The sequence below is a fragment of the Nelusetta ayraudi genome, unplaced genomic scaffold, assembly GCF_046127955.1.
Source record: "Nelusetta ayraudi isolate G7.1 ecotype Tasmania unplaced genomic scaffold, CSIRO-AGI_Nayr_v1 ptg000021l, whole genome shotgun sequence".
In the NCBI taxonomy this organism is placed as follows: domain Eukaryota; kingdom Metazoa; phylum Chordata; class Actinopteri; order Tetraodontiformes; family Monacanthidae; genus Nelusetta; species Nelusetta ayraudi.
This window is the reverse complement of record NW_027466071.1, coordinates 4,627,765-4,643,005: the sequence shown is the minus strand read 5'-3', so window position 1 is coordinate 4,643,005 and position 15,241 is coordinate 4,627,765. Positions and strand designations below refer to the sequence as shown.

Sequence of the window (15,241 nt, the reverse complement as noted above, 5' to 3'; positions counted from 1 at the left end):
TATTTGAACAAATGTTTGAGAGGTTTTCACTTGAGGTTTCATGTTAATGTGATAGCGATGCATTTCTGGACAGGAAGTTGAACATTGCAGAGATGGAAATCAAAAACACTTGACACTTGATTTGCTCAAAACTCAACATTTATTCAGAACTGACGACTGACAGAAGAGCCTCTCGACAACAAGCTGAGACCACTTTGAAACGACAACAAGCTGCGAGGAAAGTTTACTGATGAGCCAGGATCCAGGACTTCAGAGAGAGCGAGGGAGAGAGAGAGAGAGAGAGACAGACAGAGAGTTTCCTGTAGAAGCTGCTGCAGTCGCAGATCTTAGGTGACCTCCACCACCTGCCGCAGCTCCTCTATGAGAGGAGCCAGCTCCTTCTCCAGACTCATCACCAGGCCTGAGGAGCACAAGCACAGGCTGTCACACAACAGCAGCACCTCCAGCGGTGACCTTCAGAGGCTGGAGGTCAAGTCTCCTCGACCCCCAGCCTCTCCCCTCGGATGTGAACTTCAAACCATCAGCTGCTCACCTGTGTTGGCGCCGCTGCTGGCGATGAAGCTGATGACCAGTGGCAGCCGATTGAACTGCACGATCTGGCGGCAAAAACACACACGACACTGCAAGCTTAGAGGTTCTTCAGGTGTGTGTGTGTGTGTGTGAGAGAGAGCTGCCAGTGGGGGGCGCTGTCCTACCTGGTAGGTGTTGTAGTAGCAGATGATGCTTTTGTTCTTGGAGAGGCCCAGCTTGCTGCCCTGGTCGGTGGCCAGAGCGAAGGTGGACAGGAAGCCCGGCCGCAGGGCGTGCACCGGGGCGTTGTCGTTGGCCACTGCACACACACACACACACACACACACACACACACACACACACACACACACACACACACACACACACACACACACACACACACACACACACACACACACACACACACACACGCTTTTATTAACATTTCTATTTCCATACCATCAAGTCAACTGTGGAATGCCCACACAGTCTGTGAGCCAACGCAGTACAATGCAGTGCAATGCAGTACAATGCAGTGCAATGCAGTACAACGGTGAAAGGACACCAGCAGTGAAGTCTTTTCATTTTTCATTTCAACGTCCATCATGAGTTCAGCGCTCACTGGGCTTTGATAGACATCCTGAGTGACCAGCTGTGAAGACCAGGACTTACTACTACTTACTAGTACTACTGCAGTATTATCCAGATACTCCAGCATAGGGACCGTTTCTGATGAGCTAAATATCAATTGATTGCTGATCTGATCATTGATCCACTGGGGAAATAAACCTGAGCCACTTTTCATCCGAGGCTGCAGTGAAAAAGTCAATTTCAGGTCCTGCCGTCTCTCGTCCGTCAATTAAGAATCAATACTGAAGCCAAATGATAAACTACGAGTGCTTTGTTTACACTGGATGGAGTTTGCCTCTGTGTCGCGCTACCTTTGATGACCGGGACTCCGTCCCTGTCTGTCACCACGATGGCGTGAAGACCTTCCACACTGACGGGAGGAGACACAGTGGAGAAATAAGAAATAAGAAATGAGATAATATTCCAGTAGCATCAGGTCCACTGGTTGGGCTGCGCTACCTTCAACACTCACCTCTGCAACTGTTTATACAGGTACCTCCTCAAATCCTGCACACAGTGAAACAAAAGGTGTCAAACTTTCTATTGAGTCGCTTTAAGCCATCGGTGTCAAACTCTGCACTGCATTTCTCACCAATGTATGACTTTTGTCTTTCTACCGTGTTGCTCGTTTCCTCTTAAATAAACCATCTACATTAAAATCAACATCGATAAGGATTTTTAGTATGACGTCAGGTCGTTTGTACAACCAGTTAAACTACGCAGAAACACGATTCTGATGTATCTCAGTAGGACTTGTTTAACTTTGTGCTACATGGGAAAAGCAACAAAACAAACAATTCATACTCACGTCGGCCATTTCAGATGCAGGTTTAACTGTGGACCGCTGGACGCCTGAGAAAAAAAGCAGTTTTCAGGGTTTTAGTGTCGCTAAAACTGCGGCTAAAACAGCCGATGTGAGTTAGCAGGCGAGCTAATGGGCACAACAAACAGGCGGTAACTCCTCCTCGGCCGTTAACTTTGGCGGTCAGTTCCTTCTAATTGACAGACACGACAGAGGACTACACGACAAACCAACAACCGCATTGTGTCACGAACCTTTTGTGTAACTTTATCCAACTCAACGGAGCAGAGCCATGCTAAGCAAGAGGAACAAGCAGCAATCACATGACAGCCGTTGTTGTGTTTCCGTCTTTACCGGAAGTGCCTGCTGCGCCTGTCCAAGTTTTTTTTTTTTTTTTTTTTTTTTTTTTTTTAAGTAAACCATCTTCTTCTTGTAGTCGGCAAAACAACTGTTAGGCGCTTTACCGCCACCTTCTGGAACGACTGGTGTGGAGCAGGACGGTTTATCCGTCCAGTCACGTCCAGAGTAGGTTTGATCCGTGTTTCCTGTTAACCAATCGCAGTGGTGCAGTGTCTATACGCAGCTATACCGAGTAGGACCACTAGAAAAGGTCCAGAATGACCGTAAAACCAAAAAAAAGAAAAAAAAAAAAAAAAAAAAGAAATGTGCAAAGATACATTTCAGTATGTTTGATTCTTTTGATATACATATCTTTTGACAATTGCACATAGACGGTCCCTGGTCTGCCATTGGACACTTGGCTACATGTTGCTAATGTCATTTGTCCAGTTCTTTTGTCAGAATTTATTCTTCTACCTTTTAATTGATTCTTTTTTTTTGTCGTCTACAAGATATTTAGAAAATAAAATATATCCAAGTGTAGCGGTGACATCTAGATTTCATCCTCATTATAATGGCAATCTTTGGTGTTCAGTGTATATAAACGCACTGAGTCTCAACACAGACCTGGCAGTTTTTATTTGGGGTAACCAGAACCAGCGGGTCTGAGTGGACGGACGTCCTCTGGCCTTAATATAGAAATCTATTCCTGGAACAGCCTGACAACTGGGCCAGACGCTCTCTGCCACCACAGCAGCACTACTTTCCAACAGTGCCGGATGAAAAACCTGCTCTGTTTGGATCATTGACACGCACAGGTGAGTCCGAAAGGACCGAGCGGCCAAGAACCTTTAGTCCAATAAAGTTTATTGATAAGGTTTGACTTCTAACTGGATGACACAACACAACCTCAACTGCTTGTATGTGGATTCATTAACTCTGGCAAATTCAAATACCATGCTCTGACTATTAATGCTACCTGTCATTCATAGTAAGTGACAGGACTGCACGGCCAATGAGGAAATAACATTTTTGCTATTTGACTGTCACATTCCAATCATTTTTCCTTTTTGTTGAAAAGGTCCAACGGTCTTTTTTTAAATGTTGAAATCCAAGCGTCTCGATGTGATTATTCTGATGTGTTCTTGTCTTGCGGCAGCAGTTCTTCTGGTTAACATGGGCGACTTCCAGCAATATGAGCAGGACTTCTATCAGACTGGATATCACATCGATGACCAGGGTCACAGCTTCGCCTACTACGACACAGACAATCCAACATGCGCCGCCTATTATGAGTAAGTAGCAAGCAGCTCCTTTGAACATAAGAAGAGCAAACATGATTCCTCCTCTACTAAAGCAAACAGGCAACATGCAAGCATGTGTGTGGCAATGCACATGTAATATGTCCATTGTGGGTTTGCAGCAGGTACAGCTAACACAATTCTCACAACAACAAAAATAAATCAAAAATGATTTGTTGAATTTGCAATTGCATTTTCTGTTCACAGTCACATTTTAATGTAGCTGAATTATTTTGAATGTTATTGTTTGATTGTTTATCGGAGAATGTCGACTGTTTTGCTCATTCATTTTCAATCGAGGTCAATTATTGTCAAAAATAATAACGTGTTCCCAACACGTCTGAATGAACAAAAAGTTCTACTTCTCATGGTTGCAGAAGTGATAGATTTTCACACTCCAAACTACCAAACTACCCACCAATAAACCAACCTAGGAGAAGAAGGTGGAGCAGGTATCCAGGTGTGGGTGCCCAGGGCCACTGTAGTTCACTGGCGGGCAGTTCAGGAGAGGGAGGGAGAGTGAAAGACGCTGCAATCTGAAATGTAATGCAGTTGCTGTTTCTTCATCAAACTCTCCAAATATCACACACTTAACTGCTCAGTAAAAATACATCTTTTGTTTTGTCAAGACTGACAGGCTCAGAGAATGAGCCAGTATAGTGAGAGGCCTTAGGTAGGACCTTGACTGCACAGATACAACATGATCTCACACTTGTCACATTCAGAGTAGGTGTGGCTTCATTCACTCACTTCTGAAATGTTGAAGTTTTCTCCTTGCTACTTTCTCCAGGGGGACGCAGGATTACACGCAAGGGCTCCACGATCCTTCCATTCAGCAGCAGTACGTCGACTCACAGTTCTACCAACCTGAAGTGCCTGCAGAGAACGCAGGTGTAGATCACTTTGAGGAGGAACCTCCTCTACTGGAAGGTAAAAAAAAACACATCTTTATATACGTTGGATTCTATTCTGGTTCTTGATTGTGAGTGGGGTGGATTGTGAGATCGTTTACCAGCCGAACTTCATTCGTCCACATTAACATTTCATCGCTCTGACTCACGACTTGGACTAATGAAAGAGTCGACTGGCAGAACGAGTGTGGTGACTCAGTGAGTATTTAGGATATTTATTTCTTGTCCCCTCTGGCTCTGCACGCTGTCCAGAACTTGGCATCAATCTGGACCACATCTGGCAGAAGGCCCTGACAGTGCTGAACCCCTGTAAGCCGGCGGATGGCAGCATAATGAACGAGACGGACCTGACGGGGCCAATCATCTTCTGTGTTGCACTGGGCGTGACCCTGATGATGGTAACTTCTCCCTTGGACCCCTGACACCTTCCAGCTCTCCACCCGTCCTCCACTCAACATCTCCTTGTCACACCATAAGTGCATTAGTGAGCTGCAGTGTTTGTCTTTCTCCTGGTCTTCAGGCTGGTAAAGTCCACTTTGGCTACGTGTACGGTACCAGTGCTCTGGCCTGCACTGGGATGTTCATCCTGCTGAGCCTCATGAGCTCGGTGTCGGTGTCGCTGGGCTGCGTGGCCAGCGTCCTCGGCTACTGTCTCCTGCCCATGGTGGCGCTGTCTGCGTTTGCTGTCTTCTACTCTCTGCAGTGAGTCCATTCACTCCCACTGCACTCACTGGAAACTCTCTCTATACATGTACTGTGTAAGTATGTGTGCTCCCAGTGGAGGCCAGTGGCTGGCAGACATTGGTGTGTACGGCAAACTACTGCTGGGTTCACCTTTGTTAACGCTTGTTGATGCTACATTCATTAGGGCAGCGCCACCTGTTGGGAAACCATGGTACAACAGTACACAGTGTTATTGTAATTAGATCAAACTTCACAAGAGGTATCTGTATGTATAGAAGTACAAACTAAATGTTTATGGAAGTTTTTCCTTTTTCTTACACACATGCACACATACATATATATGTGTATGTGTGTATATATGTATAATATGTATTATTTGTGTGTCAGCGGCTGATTGAACAGTTCTCCCATTAAAACAAGAACAGCAAAGTATCTGTTAGAATAAATACTATTGTCCGATGGCAAGAACTCCAGTCAGGGTTTCAGTGCTGGACGTCACTGTGAGACAAACCAATATCACAAACACAACTAAGTGTTTATGCACACTTAAAGAACAGTAAGAGTACCCCAGGTATCTCCCAAACACTGCAAACTCTTCATCATCAGGCGTCAAAGGCTTCAATTCAAGAAGTAAAGAGTCATCACCTCATCGGCCAATGAGGAAGCAGCAGTGGAGAAGTTCAAAGTATCTTCCTGTGTCCACAGAGGCATCCTGGGAACCCTGCTGGCTGTACTGGGGATCTGCTGGTGCAGCTTCTCCGCCTCCAAGATCTTCATCTCCACCTTGGCCATGGACGGCCAGCAGCTCCTGGTGGCCTATCCCTGTGCTCTTCTCTATGGGATGTTTGCACTGCTCACTGTGTTCTGATGAAAACAGCATTGACCAGAAGGACGTTTCCAGCCAGTCGTTTGTCTCTGTACGTTTTGTGCATAAAGTGCATCATGTGTGATTGTTATGATGAGATGATGATGCAGTTCGATGGCGATTTGATTGGCTTGAAAAGCATCTTTAATGGACCTGCCAGCCTGTGTACGTCTCACCAGCACCTGCTGACACCTACTGTTACTATTGTTATTACACTTATTACACTCAGAGCCCGCTCAGTGTAATAAGTGTGTGTGTGTGATCTTGTCCTGGCTGTGTCTATGTAATGTACAGTTTGTATACTGTTCTTGTGTTTAGTTATTATGGATGTTCTGGGTGATATTGGTATTAAATGTGCCCACAAGTTGATGGCTTTGGGAAAGAGTTTCCCTCTGGGCAAAGTTAAAGTCGAGGTGCGTTAAAGAAACTGGAACCACCAAAGTTGTCATTCCCTTTCAATACAGTAGAGGGAGTCACAACACAACAGCTTTTCAGTTCGCCTCCTCTTTATTTTTTCCTGCGGGTTCGACCGACACACTTTACTCACTCAGGAACTCCCATCCGCTCGCATCTGCAGTCCGACTCTTGACTTTCCATACTTTGCCTTCTACCAAAACACGGTCCAGTAGGTGGCACTATTTGCCCTCTCCAACCTGAACGCGCTGGTGGAAGCCGACGCAGGAGGTGAAGGGTCAGAGTTCACACAGTTGTGGGATGTAAACAGGAAACGGAGCGTTTGCAGAAAGCGAACTAATACTTTACAGCCTGGGTGACGTGTGGGCATCTGGGTTCAGAGTCTGACAGCCACTGAGTCGCTGACGCTCTGCAGACTAACTTCTCCAAAGGGGAGGACGAGGCGCTGGGCTCGCTGCTGTGTTTGCAGATGTCCACTCGGTTCCCGCTGATATTAACAACCGCTAACTTCTAAGGTTGCGCAGCCCAATCAGTCAGGTGGATTCGGTCCCTCGGGTGCCGACAGAGTTGTTCCCACGAGGACCCGAACCAAAGCCGTGATGTCTCTCTGCCATGTGTTTCTGCTCCAGCAGCCACAGCAGTGGCACCAGGGCTTGGAGGCCCGTCACAACTCTATCTGGGTCCCAATCTCATGTTTCAGGGTCCTGGTTCTGGCTGAAAATACAACCAGAAATCACTGAGGTCGAATCATCCAAAACCCAAGCAATAGTTTTTCAATAGGGGGCTGTTGGGTTCGTACAGGTACGATCCAAACATAATTTGACCATCAATGGGAAATGTTGAAGCGATACCGTGTGCAATGCTGCTGATAAGGTGGTGACAGAGATGTTGGTGTTTGTTGACTTTGTTGGTACTTCAGTGCGCCTCTGCTCTGCCGCTGTGGCCTGGACTCGCTCGACCTACAAACTGCCCTCTCAAAAGTGAGGAGACATGTGGCACTTTGCAAATAAACCATCGGTCCAACAGTCTTGACTGAGTCATTACAGCAGCAATGCGTCGCTCATACTCAGCTGACAGCAACAAAATCACACCATGAACAAAAAATGAAGAACTGTTAGGGTGCAAAGGGCCACCGTAGTTCACTGGCAAGCTCAGGAGAGGGAGGGAGAGTGAAAGACACGGCAATTAAAATGTAACTACTAGATGTAGCTGTTTCTTATTCAAAATGACCAAATATGACACACTGGACCTTTTAATAAACCCTAAAACATGACACACACACACACACACACACACTCACACACACACACACACAGTGCAGGCTGCAGATCTGAGGTGATCTTGTTTTACAGCTTCCAGATCCGAAAGGTTTTGCGTCAAGGCCGAACAAGGCCGAACTGCTTCACCCAGAGTCCACCTTCCAGCAACAGCACTTCCTCCCAGGCTGTAACCTGTGGACCCCACTGCACTCCAGTGCACCCCAGTGGACTGCTCTGGTTGGATCATTTTCTACAACCTCTAGCGATGCCCCCCCCGCCCCCCCAGTCATGAAGTCGCCATCCAAGTTTATTTAACACGGCACTCAAATTCATTCCACAAAAATAGTGCAACAAAGCAAGTTCTTCATGCAGTCATAATCATCATATGAACAAAACATAACACGTCATATTAACATATATATCGTGTGCCTTGTTTTTGTTTTCTATTGTATGTTTTACATTTTTCAGCATTTTGTATCTTTTGTCTGCAGGTGATTCTCACTGCAGGCCGCAGAGCAGCAACACCTCAACGCGGTGAATGTGTCCCAGAATGCAGGGTTGACAACAAGGCTGCCTTCAACCTTGGACATACACAAAGATATGTATATATGTATATACATACATTTTTAACCCCCCACATTCCATTAGAAAATAAATGAATAAGGGGCAACTGGCCAATCAAAGCAGCTCTGCTACCCACTTTTGGGTCGCGACCCACCAGTTGAGAAACGCTGCGCTAGCAGTGAAACCACGACGGCAGCGAGTATTAATGTGAGAACCTACTCCACCAGCTTGTAGCAGAGTGTGTGTGTGTGTGTCTGTGAGGGAACATGTGTGTGCATGTTTGACAGGATCGGGGGGTGGGGGTGGGGGCGGCAGTCCCATGGTGGGACGTCTCTCTTCTCCCCACTGTTTGGACGGCTCAAAGAAAACAAATCCCTCTGGCCGAGTGGTTGGTCGGCTGAAGACAAGCGCTCCTCGGGGCCCCTCCCCCTCCCCCCTCCTCTTCCTCCTCTTCCTCCTCACACCCCACCCCCACCCCCACCCACCCCCACTGCTACTTTACGCTAAACTTTTCCAGATGATTTATGGCTGATCTCTGCTCACTCGGAGGACTCGCTGGCTGAACCAGACTGAGGTCCTGGTTCTGCAGTGTGTGTTTGTGTGTGTGTGTGTGTGTGTGTGTGTGTGTGTATGTGTGTGTTCGGTGGAGCGGTGGTTGGATCACTTTTGCGTCATTGTGAGCAGAGGAACCCCCCCGACAAGACACTTTGACGCATTCAAGATCAGAGGTGGCAGAAGTATTTATGTTCTGTACTTCAATAGAAATACACAGACTTGTGTAAAAAAATAAACATAAATTACAAAATAAAATGATCAAAATAAATAATAGTGATAAATGATATATAAATAAAATATATTTATCGTAATTGTATTCACATTATCATTTATATATTCAATAATAATAAATACATTTTAAAAAAGCACAAAAGTAATGAGCATTTTTTTCAATTATTTTTTGTTAGCGCTCTCACCCTGCAACATGTTCTGCTGGGTGGGGGTAGCAGGGTGAGGGGCGGTGGGGGTCTCGGTCTCTCCACTTCCTGCTTGTCATGCGTCAGTGTCAGTACACAGACTACTTGTCTGAAACAAACAACATTATTCCAGCGCAGCAGCTGTGAGGCCGACAGCTCGTACTTGCACTTCACTTTTTATGAGCGCACACTCGACGCTGTTTCACCACCGAAAACCTGGAGGTCACGTCCTGCAAGCACTCGCATGCAAGTCGCAGCCATTCACACTCACGCCTTGGGAAGTTCTTCATGATTATTATTTCATCTAAAGGTCCAGTGTGTAATATTTGACTGGATTTATGAATGTTATGTTGTGAAAAGCTTAACACGTATGAGTGAGAGAAACGATATTAAGATGGTTCCCATGTAAATCTTGCAAATATGAAACATTTTGGAACACAGAGTATCTCTCCTTGTTCATAAGCAGATACAGATCTGCTTGTAGTAGCAAATATTGCTGCTGAGGATGTTTTTGTTTTGGCTTTAACTTATTATTTTAGCAATTTTGAGAAAGAAAAATCAGGCACATTATTGCTAATCTTGTGTGTGTTTGTGTGGACCGCAGGAAGGATCATCTTCCCAATGAAACTATTAGGAATCCTTCTTAAATAAACCAAGAAAGAAAGAAAGAAAGAAAACAACAATATTTTAGTCGTAGCATCCAGCCATGTGTCTGGGCCTGCTGATGGGAAATGACTGCCACTCTCCAGATGCTGTGACAAGGCAGCTGCTTGGCGGAAGCACTGGGGACCCACCCACCACCCACCCCCTCCCTCAGCACCACCACCTTTCTCAACCTTTACGTTTTAAAACAATGGTGTTTCTAAGTACAAGAGGGAGAAGATTCAAGGTCCAGACCTCTGCAGCCCCAGAGAGCAGAAAGCAACCACGGAGACGATGAAGGTGGAGCAGGTATCCAGGTTTGGGTGCCACAGGCCACTGTAGTTCACTGGCAAGCTCAGGAGAGGGAGTGAAAGAGCAGCTGCAATCTGAACTGTAACCACTTGATGTCGCTCTTTCTACTTCAAAATCTCCAAATATTCCACACTGGACCTTTGACTGTACGTTGATTGAATTCCTCTTCCTGGGATTGGATGCTATTCCCAGCATGTGTGTTGACCACAACACAGCCAATCCACAGAGGAAAAGATGGCTTGAATGCACTTTTCATGGAACCATTATGAGTTCCAACATGCAGACTCACCTTCTCTGTCAGCAGTGGGAGTACCCAGCCACAGATTAGGGACTCCAGAATTCTGGATTGCCCTAATTGGAGTGATTTGTAAAGCAAATAGAACAGGGGGCTGCCACTGGGCCCCAGGAGGGTCGTGTGTGAGGTGCACCAGATAGCGGCTTTTCCAGCTCCCTAGAAATGATCCGGAAAATATCCTGATAAAGAGTCACAAGTGGGAGGCTCGGGGTCTCGCTATCACTTTTATGAAAAGGGAAAAGTGTGTGTGCCTGTGGGTGACCTGCGCAGAAAAACATTCCCAGCTAATAAGCACCCTCGGAGCGAGCAGCACGGCTGACTGAAGCCTAACTAACCCCCCGACCAAGCTGGATTTCCAATCCCACCCCCCACCCCAACCGCCCCCCCACCCTCTCCTGGAGCCTGTGTGGAAATGAGCCGAGTCATTAAATGAAGCAAGACTGGACATTATTCTATTATGAACACCTGATAACAGATCTCCATTATTTATTATTTAGAAGGTAAATAATGAGCCATTTGTTATCCTTTGTCCTCAGTATCTCGCACACTTAACGTCCAACTACAGCCTTTCAAGACATAAGAAATAAGTTGCTAAACATGTTTTTTTTGTACCTTCAAAATAGTCCATCCGCCTGAAGTTGTTGTTGGTGTGTCGAGGCTCACAACAGACTCCACTGTTGACCAGTTTGTCTACTATACAAAGCTAAGGACAATCTAACACAATCTAGCAAAAGCCACCTGGAATCAAATGAATGGAAAGAAAAGCAAGAGAGAGAGAGAGAAGAGAGAGAGAATTAAACTCTTTTATTAAACCACTGAACAACTAAACAGGAAATAATCTGCATGGCTAATTTCATACTTGATTGGCTACACACTGACCTCCTGCTCTTGTCAACCTCCCTACGACTACTTCATATCTTTTATTTTAAGCTTAGCTTTTTGAAAAAATATACGACCCCCTTAACATTTGGTTTTGAGGCTTTCAGGGGGTCTCATGGGTTAATTGGGGGGGGCTGCAACCTCCTGGACCTCCATGCATTTGACACATTGGTTCCACCAGACCTCAGCAACCCAGAGTGCTTGAGGAAGCAGGTATTGAAAAAGTGGTTGGATGGATGGATGGATGGATGGATGGATGGATGGATGGATGGATATTTTCTTCAACATCTCTTTGTGCTGAGATCAATCAAGGCCACTTTCCTCAAGAAGGTTTTGGGTACGTCCTCCTAACGTCTCTTGATTCTACGTGGTGATGCCAACCATGACCTCACTAATGTCCCACAGTTTCCCCGCCACGTCCTCATCCGTGGCCGTGTCCATCAGCACCTGGGGCCGGCAGTTGGCGAAACACTGGCCCTGCGTACCCTCCACGTCTGGGCTGCAGGCCAAGTAGACCGAAGTCTGGGCCCCTTCCTCGGGGCTCTTGAACAAGCCCCAGGAGAGCAGCTTAAAGAGGGGCTTAGCCAGCGCTGGGATGTGAACATGCCTCCCCAGATTAGTCCTCACCACGCCGGGGGTCAGAGCGTTGGCGGTGACGCCGCTGCCCTCCAGTCGGCGAGCCAGCTCGCGGGCGAACAGCAGATTGGCTAGCTTGCTGCGGCCGTAGGCCGCCGCCCTGTCGTAGCTCTGCTCGCTGCTCAGGTCCTCGAAGTCAATGCGCCCGTGCTTGTAGAGCTTGGAGGAGACCACCACGACGCGGCTGGGCGCCGAGCGCTTCAGCAGGTCCAGCAGCAGGTGAGTGAGCAGGAAGTGGCCCAGGTGGTTCACGCCAAACTGCATCTCGAAGCCGTCCTCCGTCTTGGCGTAGGGACACTGGTAGACGCCGGCGTTGTTGACCAGCACGTCCAGGCGAGGCTCCGCCTTTTTGGGAGAGCAGTGACGAGAGGAGATTGTCGACATATATATATACATATATATATATATAATACATATCAAAACCAAATTTATTCAGACATCATGAGATTTGTACAAGTGACCTTTGACCTCTACAATGACTAGAGGTGCTCAAAGTGGTGGAGGTGTACAACAGTACACAGTGTTTTCAATTTGAAGGAGGTATTTATATGTATAGAAGAACTTATACATGTTGGATATTTAAGCAAGTTCTTCTTTTACTGATGTGTGTTGGCATTATTTTGGCTGACAGTATAATAATAATAAACACATTGTTTACATTATTTTTATGGAATGACTTTGATATTTTTTGCGCACAGATGTGTCATTTGAAAAGCATTGCTCAACCCTGGTATCGATATACCGACATTTTAGCTGTACTTCTTCTGTATGGGTAGAAAATTGTTTTATCATTATTTTACCAGTTTATAAAAGAGGAAAAAAAGAGCAAAAGATAGGAAGTAAAAATGGGGAAATGTGACGTTTGGTCACCTTATTCTGAAATAAAAGCACAACTGGCATTAAATTTGTGTGTCATTCATTGAGTAAGATTTAATTCACACAAACCGTTTTCATAGTTTGGTATTATAATTATTATTTTTTTTGCTTTGTTTTACCGTTGAAAACCTAGCGACACCAAACTACTTTCATTCCTCAGTCTCCAAAACAAACTACGCTTGGTGTCCGGCTGGAACCACCAGAACCAGAACTTTTACCTTAATGACATCCATGCAGAAAGCGCGCACAGAGGCCAGCGAAGCCAGATCCAGCTGTTTGACGACGAGCAGCGACCGGTCTGCGCCGGTCTGCTGCTGGATCTCCCGGGCCGCCTCCTCGGCCCTGCTAGCGTCCCGGCAGGCCAGGATAACGCGGGCCCGCAGCGCCACCATGGCGGCCGCCGTGGCTTTGCCGATCCCGCTGTTAGCCCCGGTCACTATCACGGTCTTCCCCTCCATCATTTTGACCAACTTCACGGCTGTTTCCCCCCACAACCCGAACACTCAGAGCTCCAAGCTAGCGTTAGCTTCCCGGTCGAGAGCGACGTCAGGACTTCATTACCCACAATGCACCGGCGCCGCGATGGTTTGTTCTCATCAAACTGGGTGTCGCGATGACTTTTTTTGGGGGGGGGGGGGTTTGTTTCGAACTTTTGTCTTAGGTTAAAATTTCAAATCATTAATCGTTTTTATTATGTTATATTATATTATATTATATTATATTATATTATATTATATTATATTATCAGAACATACAACAAAATTCAAGGTGCTACTCCTGGTTGCTTGTTCAGCTCTAACTGTCTCTGTGTGACACAAGCGATCCAAACATTTTTACAGCAGCTTACAGCCTGGGGTGTATCCAGGTAATATTAATTACATCGTCAGAAACAAAACTGTTTTTTCCACACAATCTGAATTCCACGAGCAAAAACACCAGCAGTGAACGCAGAGAAACAAAAACGACAGTTAAAGCCAACAACTGAAGAAAACAACTAAATTAACAGGCAGGAATTACAATTCCAAAGAATCCCTGATATCTCTAATCTGGCACGCAAGACAGAAATCTCTTGTCTTGAGTACAGCAATCTAATGTATCAATGTGGTCATCTGGTACTGATATGAATCATTTGGAGGAGGTTGTATTGCTCCACTGCAACCAGAGCAGACTCACTGGTCTTGTTTGTGTCTTTGTTGAAAATGGAATTCATTCCAATCATTTCTTCAGCTTTTCATCATCGGCTTTCACTCAACACAAATCAGCTGTTGCCCATACAACTATAAACAAGGGTCCGCAATCCAATGCACTAAGCACATAACACAATAGAAATGAGAAGACAAAAAACACGATGAGAAAAACAGCAAAAGCAACAGTTGGGTGGAGAGACTCAGAGAAGCGCAAGTTGTGTTTGGAAACAAAGTGTTGGTGAAAATCCCCACGGGAACGGATTGCAAACAGCCTGCGGTCGCTCCGCCGAGCTCCGCTGGAACACTGGAAGTAGAAGTGCGATAATATTTTCTACCCTTGAAGAGAGTTATGATGATGAATCAAAACTAATTAAGTGTCTCACACACACAAACACACTCTCTCCAGACTACTTACGAAACTACCAAAACTAAACCAGGATGTCCTCCCAACTCTCGTTTGTTTTTGTGAGAATCAGTAATTTGCTACATTTATCAAAAACTGTGCAAACAAAAATGAACATATGGTCGTGAGAAAGACAGAAAGATGAAAAACCTTCAACAGTTGCAGTTTCTCACACCAGTTATGATCATCTGCTCGATTGTGAATACTTGTGCAGATGGAGTGCCAGCATGAGTCACTGCTTTTATTGGTTGTGGTGTTTTGGGATATATTGTGGATGAGTTCATCTGAATGCAGGAAGCAGTCGCAGTGAGACCAGAATAGAGCCAGCGGTTTTTCAATACAACTGTTTTAGATGTTGTGGTCAGGTTCTGATGATGGATTCTGTTGGGAAAACACTTGACCCAACAGTTCGGAAAGATCTGAGCCAGAACTGAGACAGGTTGTACCTGTCATTGATGGACACGCCAGTGTTTAGATCAGTCACTGTGAACACCTGTTTGGACTGATGAAGAGCCACAGTGGATCATACCAACTTGTCATTAGATACACAACTAGAGAAAAAGTAATCATGCTTTTACTGTTCAATTGTTGTTCAATGATACAACTGTGAACTGACTCCCAATTCAGTGTGACAGATCACTGTGAAACAACAACAACAACAACAACAACAACAACAACAAACAGAGATCACTTCCTTCCGCACACATGCGCGCACACACACATACACACACACATACGCACGCACACACACACACACACAC

General features: G+C 45.8%; 3 protein-coding genes across 3 annotated transcripts; 1 reads left to right on the top strand and 2 right to left on the bottom strand.

Moving 5' to 3' along the window:
- Positions 1–120: 120 nt before the first annotated feature.
- Positions 121–2,351, bottom strand: lamtor3 (late endosomal/lysosomal adaptor, MAPK and MTOR activator 3). The gene is made up of 7 exons (XM_076027788.1): positions 2,197–2,351; positions 1,949–1,992; positions 1,613–1,647; positions 1,452–1,510; positions 696–829; positions 533–596; positions 121–400 (listed from the first exon to the last, which is right to left on the bottom strand). Exons 2-7 carry the CDS (start codon positions 1,955–1,957, stop codon positions 327–329), a joined length of 375 nt encoding a protein of 124 aa, XP_075883903.1. The 5' UTR covers positions 1,958–1,992; positions 2,197–2,351; the 3' UTR covers positions 121–326.
- Positions 2,352–3,418: 1,067 nt separating this feature from the next.
- On the top strand, positions 3,419–6,452 carry LOC142889144 (protein YIPF7). Its single transcript, XM_076027783.1, has 5 exons — positions 3,419–3,576; positions 4,373–4,512; positions 4,746–4,891; positions 5,014–5,195; positions 5,883–6,452. The coding sequence occupies exons 1-5, from the start codon at positions 3,419–3,421 to the stop codon at positions 6,043–6,045; spliced, it is 789 nt and encodes a 262-aa protein (XP_075883898.1). The 3' UTR covers positions 6,046–6,452.
- Positions 6,453–11,288: 4,836 nt separating this feature from the next.
- On the bottom strand, positions 11,289–13,444 carry LOC142889128 (retinol dehydrogenase 14-like). Its single transcript, XM_076027757.1, has 2 exons — positions 13,109–13,444; positions 11,289–12,359 (listed from the first exon to the last, which is right to left on the bottom strand). Exons 1-2 carry the CDS (start codon positions 13,349–13,351, stop codon positions 11,742–11,744), a joined length of 861 nt encoding a protein of 286 aa, XP_075883872.1. The 5' UTR covers positions 13,352–13,444; the 3' UTR covers positions 11,289–11,741.
- Positions 13,445–15,241: the final 1,797 nt, after the last annotated feature.

Coding starts and splice junctions, on each gene's coding strand:
- lamtor3 (XM_076027788.1), bottom strand. Junction 597..695: donor GCTACTACAACACCTACCAG/GTAGGACAGCGC, acceptor TTTTGCCGCCAG/ATCGTGCAGTTCAATCGGCT. Junction 401..532: donor CAGCAGCGGCGCCAACACAG/GTGAGCAGCTGA, acceptor TGTGCTCCTCAG/GCCTGGTGATGAGTCTGGAG.
- LOC142889144 (XM_076027783.1), top strand. CDS start 3,419: ATGTGTTCTTGTCTTGCGGCAGCAGTTCTTCTGGTTAACATGGGCGAC. Junction 4,892..5,013: donor TGGGCGTGACCCTGATGATG/GTAACTTCTCCC, acceptor CCTGGTCTTCAG/GCTGGTAAAGTCCACTTTGG. Junction 5,196..5,882: donor GCTGTCTTCTACTCTCTGCA/GTGAGTCCATTC, acceptor CTGTGTCCACAG/AGGCATCCTGGGAACCCTGC.
- LOC142889128 (XM_076027757.1), bottom strand. CDS start 13,351: ATGATGGAGGGGAAGACCGTGATAGTGACCGGGGCTAACAGCGGGATC. Junction 12,360..13,108: donor TCTGCATGGATGTCATTAAG/GTAAAAGTTCTG, acceptor TCTCCCAAAAAG/GCGGAGCCTCGCCTGGACGT.